Source organism: Oryx dammah, unplaced genomic scaffold, assembly GCF_014754425.2.
Source record: "Oryx dammah isolate SB20612 unplaced genomic scaffold, SCBI_Odam_1.1 HiC_scaffold_18, whole genome shotgun sequence".
NCBI lineage: Eukaryota > Metazoa > Chordata > Mammalia > Artiodactyla > Bovidae > Oryx > Oryx dammah.
Genome location: NW_024070202.1, coordinates 33,234,789 through 33,247,370, shown reverse-complemented (window position 1 = coordinate 33,247,370; position 12,582 = coordinate 33,234,789). Strand labels below are relative to the sequence as shown.

The following is a 12,582-nucleotide window of genomic DNA, read 5'->3' as shown; positions in this document are numbered from 1 at the left end:
ATGAACCTTTATTTATAGGTGTTTGTGTGAACCTAAGTCCTACTTTCTCTGGGATGAATACCTAGGAGTACAGCTGCTAGGTTGCCTGGTAGTTGCATGTTTAGGTTTTTAAGAGTCTGCCCAACTGTTTTTCAGAGTGACTGTTCTGTTCTGTATTCCCACCAGCAGTGTATGAGCAATCCAGTTTGTCCACATCCTTACCGTCTTTCAGTGTTGTCACAGTTTTTTATTTTAGCCATTGTTACAGGTATGCAGCTTCCCTGGTGGCTCAGAGGTTAAAGCATCTGCCTGGAATGCAGGAGACCAGGGTTTGATCCCTGGGTCGGGAAGATCCCCTAGAGGAGGAAATGGCACCCCACTCCAGTACTCTTGCCTGGAGAATCCCATGGAGGGAGGAGCCTGGTGGGCTACAGTCCATGGGGTCACTAGGAGTCGGACACGACTGAGCGAGTTCACTTTCACTGTCTCACCATGGGTCTAATCTGCATTTCCCTGATGGGCTTCCCAGGTGGCTCAGTGGTCAAGAATCTGCCTCCCAGTGAAGGAAGACTCAGGAGACATGGGTTCGGTTCCTGGGTCAAGAAGATCCCCTAGAGGAGGAAATGGCAACCCACTACAGTATTCTTGCCTGGGAAATTATGTGGACAGAGGAGCCTCTTGGGCTAAAGTCCATGGGGTCACAAAGAGTCAGATACAACTGAGCCACTGAGCATGCCTGATGGCAGTAATGTTCATTTTCGTGAACTTATTTGCCATCAGTATCCTCCAGTGAAATATCTCTTCCTGTCTTAGTCTGTTCTCAACTTGAATTCCTTTTTTTTAAACTGTTGAATTTTAAGAGTTCAATAGATAATTCTAAAATTGATACATGTTAGAAACCACTCAAACTTGATGGGTAGCTATACATTTTTCATGCTCTCTCAACATGGATTACTCTTGAAAAATACTGACTCTTCAGGAAAAAAATGCATTGGAAGTTCACCATTTCTTTTCCTGGCTGTTCCTTACATTGCATCACAGTAAAAATGAACAATTTTTAATTTAAAGACTTTCATGACATCATCCGAATTTTATAATGTTCCTTATGCCTACTTTTCTTGTTGAATGTAAGCTGGATGGTAAGTTCATTAAAATTTCTTTTTGTGCTTTGCTGCATTGATTAAATTTTTATAATGAATATGTCATTTTTTCAAACAGATGTTTTTCCCTTCTAAAAACAAATGCTGGAAATTAAATACATCAAATGTATTGTTTGAAGTGGTTAATTTAGTGATAGAACTGTAAATGACCATTACTTTTACTTATTTTTCACATTTTTAGTTAAAAGTATTAACATCTCTATGTGACAAGTCTTAAGAAATAGAGATTTGTTACTTATTACTTGGAGAAAAGAAATATGTGCTTGTATTCTAAAATTTTATTCAAACAGAAGAACCTTTTATGCCTTTGTATAGGCCCCTACATTCCTCAAGGATTTATTTTAATGAATGATATAGTAAAGAGGTATAAAACAAAAGGAAATTCTACTACATTCCTACTGATTATTTAAATTTTAAAAAAATTTATAAGTTAAAAATGTACCACAGTTGTTGATAGGAAGATTGAAAAGTTGTCTTTTTTTTAGGAAGCATGTATTAAGCCTTTCATATGTGACTGCTATTATGCTAACAGCTACATATTTCATCAAGTCTAACCAAAAAAAATAACCCCCGAAAAAAATAGAATGCCAACAATTAAACTATAACACATTTGTCCATATCTCTTAGCACTTTCATTTTAAAAGTTCTTTTAGACTTAAAAAATAAAAACCTGTTTCATTATAATTCTTATAACATAAAATCTATCATTTTATAAAACAAAATTTTTAAACTCACCATATTAAAGCATACAATTCAATGGTGTTTAGCATATTCAGCATTGTGGAACCATCACCACTGTCTGATTTCAGAACATGGGCATCACCTAGTAAAGAAGCCCTGTTGTACCTACTAGGGTTCAGTCCCAATTCCTCCTTCCCACTCCTCCTGGTGACTGCTAATCTATCTTCTCTTTAAATTTTTCTGTTCTGAACATTTCATAAAATGAAATCATACAAAGTGTGGCTTCTTTTGGGCCTGTTTTTTTTTTTTTTGACTTAGCATGTTTTCACAGTTCTTCCACGCCACAGCATCCATCAGTTGCTTCATTTCCTTTTATGCTCAAATAACCTTCCGTTGTACGGCTGCACCGCAGTGTGTGCATTCGCCATTGGAACATTTGGGTTGTTTCCACTTTGGGGCTTTGATGAATGCTCCTGCCATGAACATTCATGTACAAGTTTTTGAGTGAATTTATATTTTTCTCTTGGGTATATATCTAAGAACAGAATTGGCTGGATCATATGTTTAACCATTTGAGGAACTGCCAAACTTGTGTTTTTTTTTTTTTGAACAGACAGTTGCATTTTGCAGTCCCACCAGCAGGGAGGATTTCATTTTCTCCTCACCCACACCATTTATTGTCTGTCTTTTAAAATAGCCACCCAGTAGGTATGAAGTGGAATTTCATGGTTTTGACATGGACTGTGCTGATGCATAATAATGTTGAACATCTTTTCATGTGCTTATTGGCCATTTGTATATCACCTTCAGAGAAATGTCTACTCAGATCCTTTGACCATTTGAAAATTGCATTGTCTTTTTATTGTTGAGTTGTGATAGTTCTTTATGCTTATTTTGGATTGTAGATCTGTATCAGATAATACAAATTGCAGGTATTTTCTCCCTTTCTGAGGTGTGTGTTTTCACTTTCTTGCTAATATTCTTTAACTTACAAAGTTGTCGATTTTGACAAAGTCCAGTTTATCTAGTTTTTCTTTGGGTTGCTTGTGTTTTTGTTGGGTGTCACATCTATGAAAATGCTGCCTAATCCAAGGTATATGTATTAAGTATAGCTATATGTATTACTGGAGTAACAGGCAAATTTGGCCTTGGAATATGGAATGAAGCAGGGCAAAGGCTAATAGAGTTTTCCCAAGAGAACGCACTGGTCATACCAAACACCCTCTTCCAACAACACAAGAGAAGACTCTACACATGGATATCACCAGATGGTCAACAACGAAATCAGATTGATTATATTCTTTGCAGCCAAAGATGGAGAAGCTCTATACAGTCAGCAAAAACAAGACCGGGAGCTGACTGTGGCTCAGATCCTGAACTCCTTATTGCCAAATTCAGACTTAAATTGAAGAAAGCAGGGAAAACCGCTAGACCATTCAGGTATGACCTAAATCAAATCCCTTATGATTATACAGTGGAAGTGAGCAATAGATTTAAGGGTCTAGATCTGATAGATAGAGTGCCTGATGAACTATGGACAGAGGTTCGTGACATTGTACAGTAGACAGGGATCAAGACCATCCCCATTGAAAAGAAATGCAAAAAAGCAAAATGCCTGTCTGGGGAGACCTTACAAATAGCTGTGAAAGAAGAGAAGTGAAAAGCAAAGGAGAAAAAGAAAGATATAAGCATCTGAATGCAGAGTTCCAAAGAATAGCAAGGAGAGATAAAGCCTTTTTCAGCGATCAGTGCAAAGGAAGAGAGGAAAACAACAGAATGGGAAAGACTAGAGATCTCTTCAAGAAAATTAGAGATACCAAGGGAACATTTCTTGCAAAGATGGGCTCAATAAAGGACAGAAATGGTATGGACCTAACAGAAGCAGAAGATATTAAGAAGAGGTGGCAAGAATACACAGAAGAATTGTACAAAAAAGATCTTCATGACCAAGATAATCATGATGGTGTGATCACTCACCTAGAGCCAGACATCCTGGAATGTGAAGTCAAGTGGGCCTTAGAAAGCATCACTACGAACAAAGCTAGTGGAGGTGATGGAATTCCAGTTGAGCTATTTCAAATCCTGGAAGATGATGCTGTGAAAGTGCTACACTCAATATGCCAGCAAATGTGGAAAACTCAGCAGTGGAAAACTCAGCAGTGGAAAAGGTCATTTTTCATTCCAATCCCAAAGAAAGGCAATGCCAAAGAATGCCCAAACTACCGCACAATTGCACTCATCTCACATGCTAGTAAAGTAATGCTCAAAATTCTCCAAGCCAGGCTTCAGCAGTACATGAACTGGGAACTCCCAGGTGTTCAAGCTGGTTTTAGAAAAGGCAGAGGAACCAGAGATCAAATTGCCAACATCCGCTGGATCATCGAAAAAGCAAGAGAGTTCCAGAAAAACATCTACTTCTGCTTTATTGACTACGCCAAAGCCTTTGACTGTGTGGATCATGATAAACTGTGGAATATTCTTCAAGAGATGGGAATACCAGACCACCTGACCTGTCTCTTGAGAAACCTATATGCAGGTCAAGAAGCAACAGTTAGAACTGGACATGGAACAGCAGACTGGTTATAAATAGGAAAAGGAGTACGTCAAGGCTGTGTATTGTCACCTTGCTTATTTAACTTATATGCAGAGTACATCATGAGGAACGCTGGGCTGGAAGAAGCACAAGCTGGAATCAAGATTACCGGGAGAAATATCAATAACCTCAGATATGCAGATGACACCACCCTTATGGCAGAAAGTAAAGAGGAACTCAAAAGCCTCTTGATGAAAGAGGAGAGTGAAAAATTTGGCTTAAAGCTCAACATTCAGAAAACGAAGATCATGGCATCTAGTTCCATCACTTCATGGGAAATAGATGGGGAAACAGTGGAAACAGTGTCAGACTTTATTTTTGGGGGCTCCAAAATCACTGCAGATGGTGATTGCAGCCATGAAATTAAAAGACGCTTACTCTTTGGAAGGAAAGTTATGACCAACCTAAATAGCATATTCAAAAGCAGAGACATTACTTTGCCAACAAAGGTCCATCTAGTCAAGGCTATGGTTTTTCCTGTGGTCATGTATGGATGTGAGAGTTGGACTGTGAAGAAAGCTGAGTGCCAAAGAATTGATGCTTTTGAACTGTGGTTTTCGAGAAAACTCTTGAGAGTCCCTTGGACTGCAAGGAGATCCAACCTGTCCATTCTAAAGGAGATCAGTCCTGGGTGTTCCTTGGAAGGACTGATGCTAAAGCTAAAACTCCAGTACTTTGTCCACCTCATGCGAAGAGTTGACTTATTGGTAAAGACCCTGATGCTGGGAGGGATTGGGGGCAGGAGGAGAAGGGGACGACAGAGGATGAGATGGCTGGATGGCATCATTGACTCGAAGAACATGAGTTTGTGTGAACTCTGAGAGTTGGTGATGGACAGGGAGGCCTGGCGTGCTGTGATTCATGGGGTCACAAAGAGTTGGACACGACTGAGTGACTGAACTGAACTATGTATCCAAGGTATATGTATTTTTGTATATGGTGTGAACTAAGGTTCTAGTTTTATTCTTTTTGTATGTAGTCAGTTGTTCCTGGACCATTTTTTGAAAAGACTCTTCTTTCCCTCACTGAATGGTCCTAGAACTCTTGCAATCCGTTAGCCGTACGTGTGTGTGTTCATTTTTGGAGTCTCAGTTCTGTTCTGATGGTCTGTGTGTCTGTTATGGCGCCACATCATCCTTAGTCCATATCACACTGCCTTAAATTACTGTAGCTTTGCAGTAAGCTTGAAATCAGGACACGTGAGTCCTACAACTTTGTTCTTTTTCAAGATTGTTTCACTTTGGGATCCTTTGCATTTCCTATGACTTTATTTCAAATATAATTTGTATTCACTTATTTATTGTTGACCCTACTGGGTCTTGATTGCTGCATGCAGGCTTTCCCTAGTTTGGGTGGGTGGGGGTACTGCCAAGTTGCAGTGCTCGGGCTTCTCGTTGCAGTGGCTTCTCTTGCTGTGGACCACGGCCTCTAGGGCACTCAGGCCCCAGTAGCTGTGTTTCCCGAGCTCTAGAGCTCAGGCTCAGTAGTTGTGGTGCATATGCTCAGTCGTTTCGTGGGATCTTCCTGGATCAGGGGTTGAACCCATGTCTCCAGAATCGGCAGGCAGATTCTTTACCACTGGACCACCAGGGAGGCCCCCATATGAATTTTAGAATCAACTTGTCATTTCTAAAAAAAGGCAGTTAGAATTTTGATGGGGATTACATTTAGATTTGGGAAACATTGCCATCTTAACAATATTATCTTCCAGTCCATCAAAATAAGGGATGTTTTTCCATTTATTTTAACCTCAACTTTCTTACAGAACTACTTTGTAGTTGTCAGTGTACACACCTTCATACTTTTGCTTTATTCCTAAGTATTTTACTCTTTTAGATGCTACTGTAACTGGAAATGTTTCTTAATTTTCTGACTGTTTATTGCTTTTTTTTTTTTTTTTATCCAGTCAAGGATCACACAAAGCATTTAGTTTTCAATCTCTTTGGTGTCCTTTCATCTAGCAGAGCACCATGCCCCTCCCCCCAACTTTTTCTCTCATTTAAAATTTATGTATTTTATGCACCCAGCCAACTGTTTTGTTAAATCCCTGACAATTTAGATTTCTCTAGTCATTCATTCTTAGTATATTCTGGTTACATATATTTGGGAAAAATCAGTCAGTTCAGTTCAGTCGCTCAGTCGTCTCCGACTCTTTGCGACCCAATGGACTGCAGCATGCCAGGCCTCCCCATCCATCACCAACTCCAAGTTTACTCAAACTCATGTCCTTTGAGTCAGTGATGCCATCCAACCATCTCATCCTCTGTTGTCCCCTTCTCCCGCCTTCAATCTTTTCCAGCATCAGGGTCTTTTCCAGTGAGTCAGCTCTTCTCGTCAGGCGGCCAAAGTATTGGAGTTTCAGCTTCAACATCAGTCCTTCCAATGAACACCCAGGACTGATTTCCTTTAGGATGGACTGATTGGATCTCTTTGCAGTCCAAGGGACTCTCAAGAGTCTTCTCCAACACCACAGTTCAAAAGCATCAATTCTTCAGTGCTCAACTTTCTTTATAGTCCAACTCTCACATCCATACATGACCACTGGAAAAACCATAGCTTTGACTAGACAGACCTGTTTGCAAAGTGATGTCTCTGCTTTTTAATATGCTGTCTAAGTTGGTCATAACTTTTCTTCCAAGGAGTAAGTGTCTTTTAATTTCATTGGGAAGAATACAGTATAAATAATGCATCTTTTTTAGTACACTCATTAGGAGGTCGGAGAAGGCAATGGCACCCCACTCCACTGTTCTTGCCTGGAAAATCCCATGGGCAGAGGAGCCTGGTAGGCTGCAGTCCATGGGGTCGCTAGGAGTCGGACACGACTGAGCGACTTCACTTTCACTTTTCACTTTCATGCATTGGAGAAGAAAATGGCAGCCCACTCCAATGTTCTTGCCTGGAGAATCCCAGGGACGGGGGAGCCTGGTGGGCTGCCGTCTATGGGGTCGCACAGAGTCGGACACGACTGAAGCGACTTAGCAGCAGCAGCAGCAGCATTAGGAGGTCACTGACCTCTTTGCACACTGAGAGACCCTTTAAAAGACGGTTCCTTTCGACATCCTGGTAGTCTGTCACAGCTTCCTTGCTTTGTGGAAAACAAGATGTTCTGAGTTTCTTTGGTACATTTCATGCCCATACTCAGGATTAGCTGCTTCTCCAAGAAGTCCTGTTTCCTTACACTAGAAAATGATACTGGAGAACATAATCTGGGCCATAGAGGTCCCTGTTATGACTGGACTGGTCACTGTTTCTAGCCTCTTCACTAGTGAGTTAAGAAGTTTTTAAAAGAAAAATATACCTTAAATTTATTTTACTTTGTAATTCATACATAAAAGGTTTCCATTACTTGATTTTGTATTTTTATATCTTTATGTTAGACTTTTAGTCTTTGCAATTACTATGTTATAATCTGTATATTTTAAAAATATGTGTAATCTAAGTATATACTCTCAAATAATTGAAAATAGGACTCAAACAGATACTTGGATGCCAGTGTTCACAGCAGAATTATTTTAAGTAGTTGATAGGTGGAAACAACCCAGATGTCCATACAGATGAGTGGAGTAACAAAATGTCATATATATACACACCATGGAATGTTATTGAGCCATGGAAAAGGAATACATACCACATGCATGAGCCTTGAAAAAAATATTACATTAAGTGAAATAAGCCAGACACAAAAGGGCAAATGCTGTATGATTCCACTTTTAAGAATGAATCTAGGACAGGCAAATTCACAGAAAGTAGATTAGAGGTTTCCAGAGACTGAGGGGAAGGGGAGAAAGGAAAGTTACTGTTTAAAGAGGTAAGGAGTTTTTGTTTGGCATGATGAAAATTTTTTGAAATAGTGGTTGGTGATGGTTGCACATAGTGTGAATGTAATTAATGCCACTGAATTGCACCTTTGTGTGTGTGTATGTAATTAGCAGTAAATATCTTTGCAATATTATAGGTCAATGATGAATTAGGAATTTGGGAGAAACCATTCAAGCATTTGAGTTCTTGGAGCATTTAGCAAGAACTCTAAATGGCCTGAAATAGGTCTCTAAGCTTAGACCTTAAAAGGAACATCTGTATCTTTTGATGATAACAAATGTTATAATCAAAATAAAGTGAAGTCGCTCAGTTGTGTCCGACTCTTTGCGACCCCATGGACTGTAGCCTACCACGTTCCTCCGCCCATGGGATTTTCCAGGCAAGAGTACTGGCGTGGGGTGCCATTTCCTTCTCCAGAGGATCTTCCCAACCCAGGGATTGAACCTAGGTCTCCTGCATTGTAGGTAGATGCTTTACCATCTGAGCCACCAGGGAATTCCTTCATCAAAATATGATAACATTTAAAACCCGAATGTAACAATTATTCTTCCATATGTTTTCCTAACAGTGTTGTATCTTCCTGTATTTTATTAGCGAAACCATGTAGTGAACATAGTCATCTTTTGGTGTCCTCATTTTACAAAGGAAGGAGCAGGCTCAGAGAAAATGCCTTTCCTCAGGTCACATGGCTGTAAAGAACACAGGCATTCTTTCATGTCCCAGCACAGTTCTTACTGAGTCATTCATTATATAATTATGTAATGTTGGTCTCCTGTGTGCTAGCACTGGGAATATGACAACTACAACAAACTCCATGTCTTTTCTCACTCTGTGATTTTTTAATAAAGGAGAGTGCCCCACAATGATCATATAGCATGACAGTGAAGGCACTGCAGAGGGGCTGTTTGAAACAGTGTATGATATTCAGAAACCTCTGGCATCTGGGTCAGTTTACATTTCTGTAACCATGTGAGTGAAGCCTAAGCTTTCCATCTTCTCTGGAAAACTGATTTTCACCTTACTAGCCTTTCACAGCCTTAGGCCGGCCTCTTAGAGCAAGCATGTGCACAGTGGGGGTTGAAACTTGTTCTGCTCGGGAGAGAACGTGTTTTCCCCAGGCATGGACACAGACCTCTGCCTCTCCTCCTTCAGGGACCGACTGACTTCTAGCAGGTAACCGTATTCCTGGTGCAGAGTAGATGCTGAATAAGTTTATTCAGTCAGTGGACAGATGTTCCCCAGGTCAAGCCTCCAACTGAACTGAAGCAGTTCTGCTGCTTCTGCATCACTTCACCTTTACCCACATGTGGATTTCCTGGTATTTCTGTCACCTGGGCACTTGTGTTGTTGCTATAGTTTTTTGTTATTCTTTACTAATTGGATATGACCATATTCTCCCCCCAAAAGGTGAATTCCATATTTGTTCCAGAATATCTCAAGCTTCCGTATCTAGAATCTTAAAAGAAGCACAAATAATCCCATTGTAATGTTTCTATAAGGGGTAGCATTGAAACTACTGGAAGATCAAAAGTCAACATACAGATGTTTGATTTTACAGTATGTTTGCACTGTTTTATACAATATGTAAAGTTTAATGGTTTTAGGATCTTACTAGTATCAAGCTTCAAGAGCAATTAAATATTTGTTACCTTATCCTAATTTTCAGGTAAAGAAGATACACCCTCATTACTTGGCCTCTGTGGGTCTCTAACATCAGTGGCAAGTTACAAATCTCTAACAAGCCTAAAATCGAATGACTACCTTGCGAGTCCTACAACAGAGATGACAAGCCCAGGTCTGACTCCATCCTGAAAATTTGTATGTAAAAGCCAGAAGTTTTTATGTTGCAAATATTCCACATATGTAAGTTTGACTGCTGGGAAAATCTTTGGAATTTTATATTGTTCTGGGACATGTCTGGAATTCTGTTGCTTATATTAGAGAATTCAGTCCATTCCATGTAAACTTCTGGGTGAAAAAAAAATGCTGCCATTTTTCATTTAAAAATGATTATATTTGTCACTGAAGTTTAAAAATAGGCTTAAAAAACTTTCAGATATCCTCTAATAATCCATTGCAAATTGTACATATTTATTATTCAGCTGATTTTCATATATTTAAATGTATCATAGTTGCCAGAGACTGAGTTCAAGGTTTTATTCTAGATATTTAAGTATTTTCTTTTGCTCTCTTATTCAATGATTACATTTTCTAAAAATGACTTATTTCATACTTCATGAACTCCTTCCCAGGTTCTGATGTTTAAATGCCTTGTCTTTGAAGTGAGGAGAAAGGTTCTCAGCTGCAGTTTCACAGCAATTTATTCAGTTTGTCTGTAAGTTACCATTTAGCATCAACCTAACATTCCATTCAGCATTTTATAAATTTTGTAGGATGTGCATTTAGGCAGTTACTAAGTTTGTTGGGGCACAAGGAAAGTATTTTACACTATTTTAGGCCATTTAGGTAAAATGAATAACACTTTGTTTTCCAAAATTTCCTTTAAAGTTTACCAGTTTTAAAATTGATCACATTTATGTCCCATAAATTGGAAAAACTGAAAAATGTAGAACAGATGTTGAAAACAGTTTTATCAGGAAAGATATCAAGTTCATTTAAGGATTTGAGAAGCCTTAAGATAAGGATCAGCAGGCTAATCACCACACTTAACAGCATGCCTGACATCCAGTACTGTTTTCTCTCGTGTGCAAGAATGAGTTGTGTCTCATGTGCTTTAACAACTTCTGTCATTAATCATGCCATAATCTCATTTTAAAACTGACCTTAGAAATTACTAGTTAAAAATTAGTTTTCTTAAAAAGCTCTGAGATGTCATTTGGTCCCCCCAAATTCTACCATATTGAAAGAGGAAATGTATGAAGTATATTTTCTAGAGTAATATCAGGAAAACATGGTCAATTGTGCCAAAGATCTCTTATACATTGTTTACATGGAGAGGCTACTATAATACTTATCTGGGACTTTGTATGCTATTTTTTATTTGTTAATAAAACATTACATTCAAACTTAGTAACTTTGACTATTGAAAGAACATTCCTCCTAAAATATTGAGAGAAAAGCAGCACTCACCACAGTCATTCTGTGTATTAGAAACGTGGGAGTGTGGTGGTTCTCTGCAATACTTGACTCTCATTATTCGGAATTTAAGATAATAAACAGTAACAAGGCTAGTCATAAGTTCAAACAATGTCATTTCAGGGCTAAAGAAGACCTGGAAGCCCTAAAATTATTTAGATGTATCAGAACATACTCAGAGCTTTCTTCCTTTAGCTTAAGTCTTTGGTACTTGTAGTAATGCACATATTCTTGAGAAATGGTACCATCAATCTAGTCTTAATTCTGTATATACCTTATTGTGAATGATGTATCTACAGCAATTTGTAATTCAGCATGGGGAATGGAAGGAAGGTTAAAACAAGATTACTGGAAACCTTGGGAGGAGCGAATGAGAGACGATTAAGGGCGGGAGGAACTTCGAAAATTTTAGGCTAGCCTTAAGCACTGTTGCTGCTGCTTTCCTAACAGACTATTTAAATGCTTTCATTCATGGTCCACTCTCAAATGACATTATCCTTCAATAATTAAAGAAAATCATTGTTACATTTTCCATACATTTTTATAGTATAGAAAGGAAATACAGGATTCCATAATTGATCAAAATTTTCAGATTTGTTCTAACGTGTACCGAATCTTGTGCATCTTAACACGCTGCTGAACGCAGACTGAAACATGGCATCTGAGGACAGCGACTTTTCCTCCTTTCTTGGAGCTCTTGGTATAAAACTGAGCTGCTAACGTGACTTCAGGTTTCTACAGAGTTCATTCCATGCTAGTTATAGAGGCAATCTGTTAATGTTTGCATGAGGTATGTCTCGATCTTCAGTAGTGTTCATTGTTCACACACCCTCCCCTAAATAGAATGCTGAACTGTATGCTACTATTTCCATGCGTATTTTGTTGCCCTGATGTACGATACTTGTTGCATGTATATTAAACATTTTGTACCATGCAGTAGTCGTCTTATTTTTTTTTTGACAGAATGTTATTTGATTCAAGGTATACACTGAATTTTTGTTTCAACAAATATGGTAAGTGTATATTAACACCTCAAATACTAATATGAAAATGATTTTGGAGAAATCTTCATTTTGTTTCAAATTACTTTTTATTTTCTAAAAAATGACATAATATGCTTTAAAATTGACAACATTCACTCAAGTGGTACAGGATAGTAGTGGTTTTGGCTGAGTTGTGATTTAATTATGTAACAACCCTGTTTGTTTTTGACGTGTAAAATGGACCCACCACCATCCTCTCAGCACCTATGTG

At 38.6% G+C, this 12,582-nt stretch overlaps 1 protein-coding gene across 2 annotated transcripts in view; it reads left to right on the top strand.

Moving 5' to 3' along the window:
• Positions 1-12,250, top strand: part of RUNDC3B (RUN domain containing 3B) — a 171,218-nt gene extending 158,968 nt beyond the window's left edge. For both annotated transcript variants that reach the window (XM_040260686.1, XM_040260685.1), the window contains one exon: positions 9,899-12,250. In XM_040260686.1, coding sequence (XP_040116620.1) covers positions 9,899-10,044 — 146 coding nt within the window. In that variant the 3' untranslated portion in view covers positions 10,045-12,250. The remainder of the gene's footprint in view (positions 1-9,898) is intronic.
• Positions 12,251-12,582: the final 332 nt, after the last annotated feature.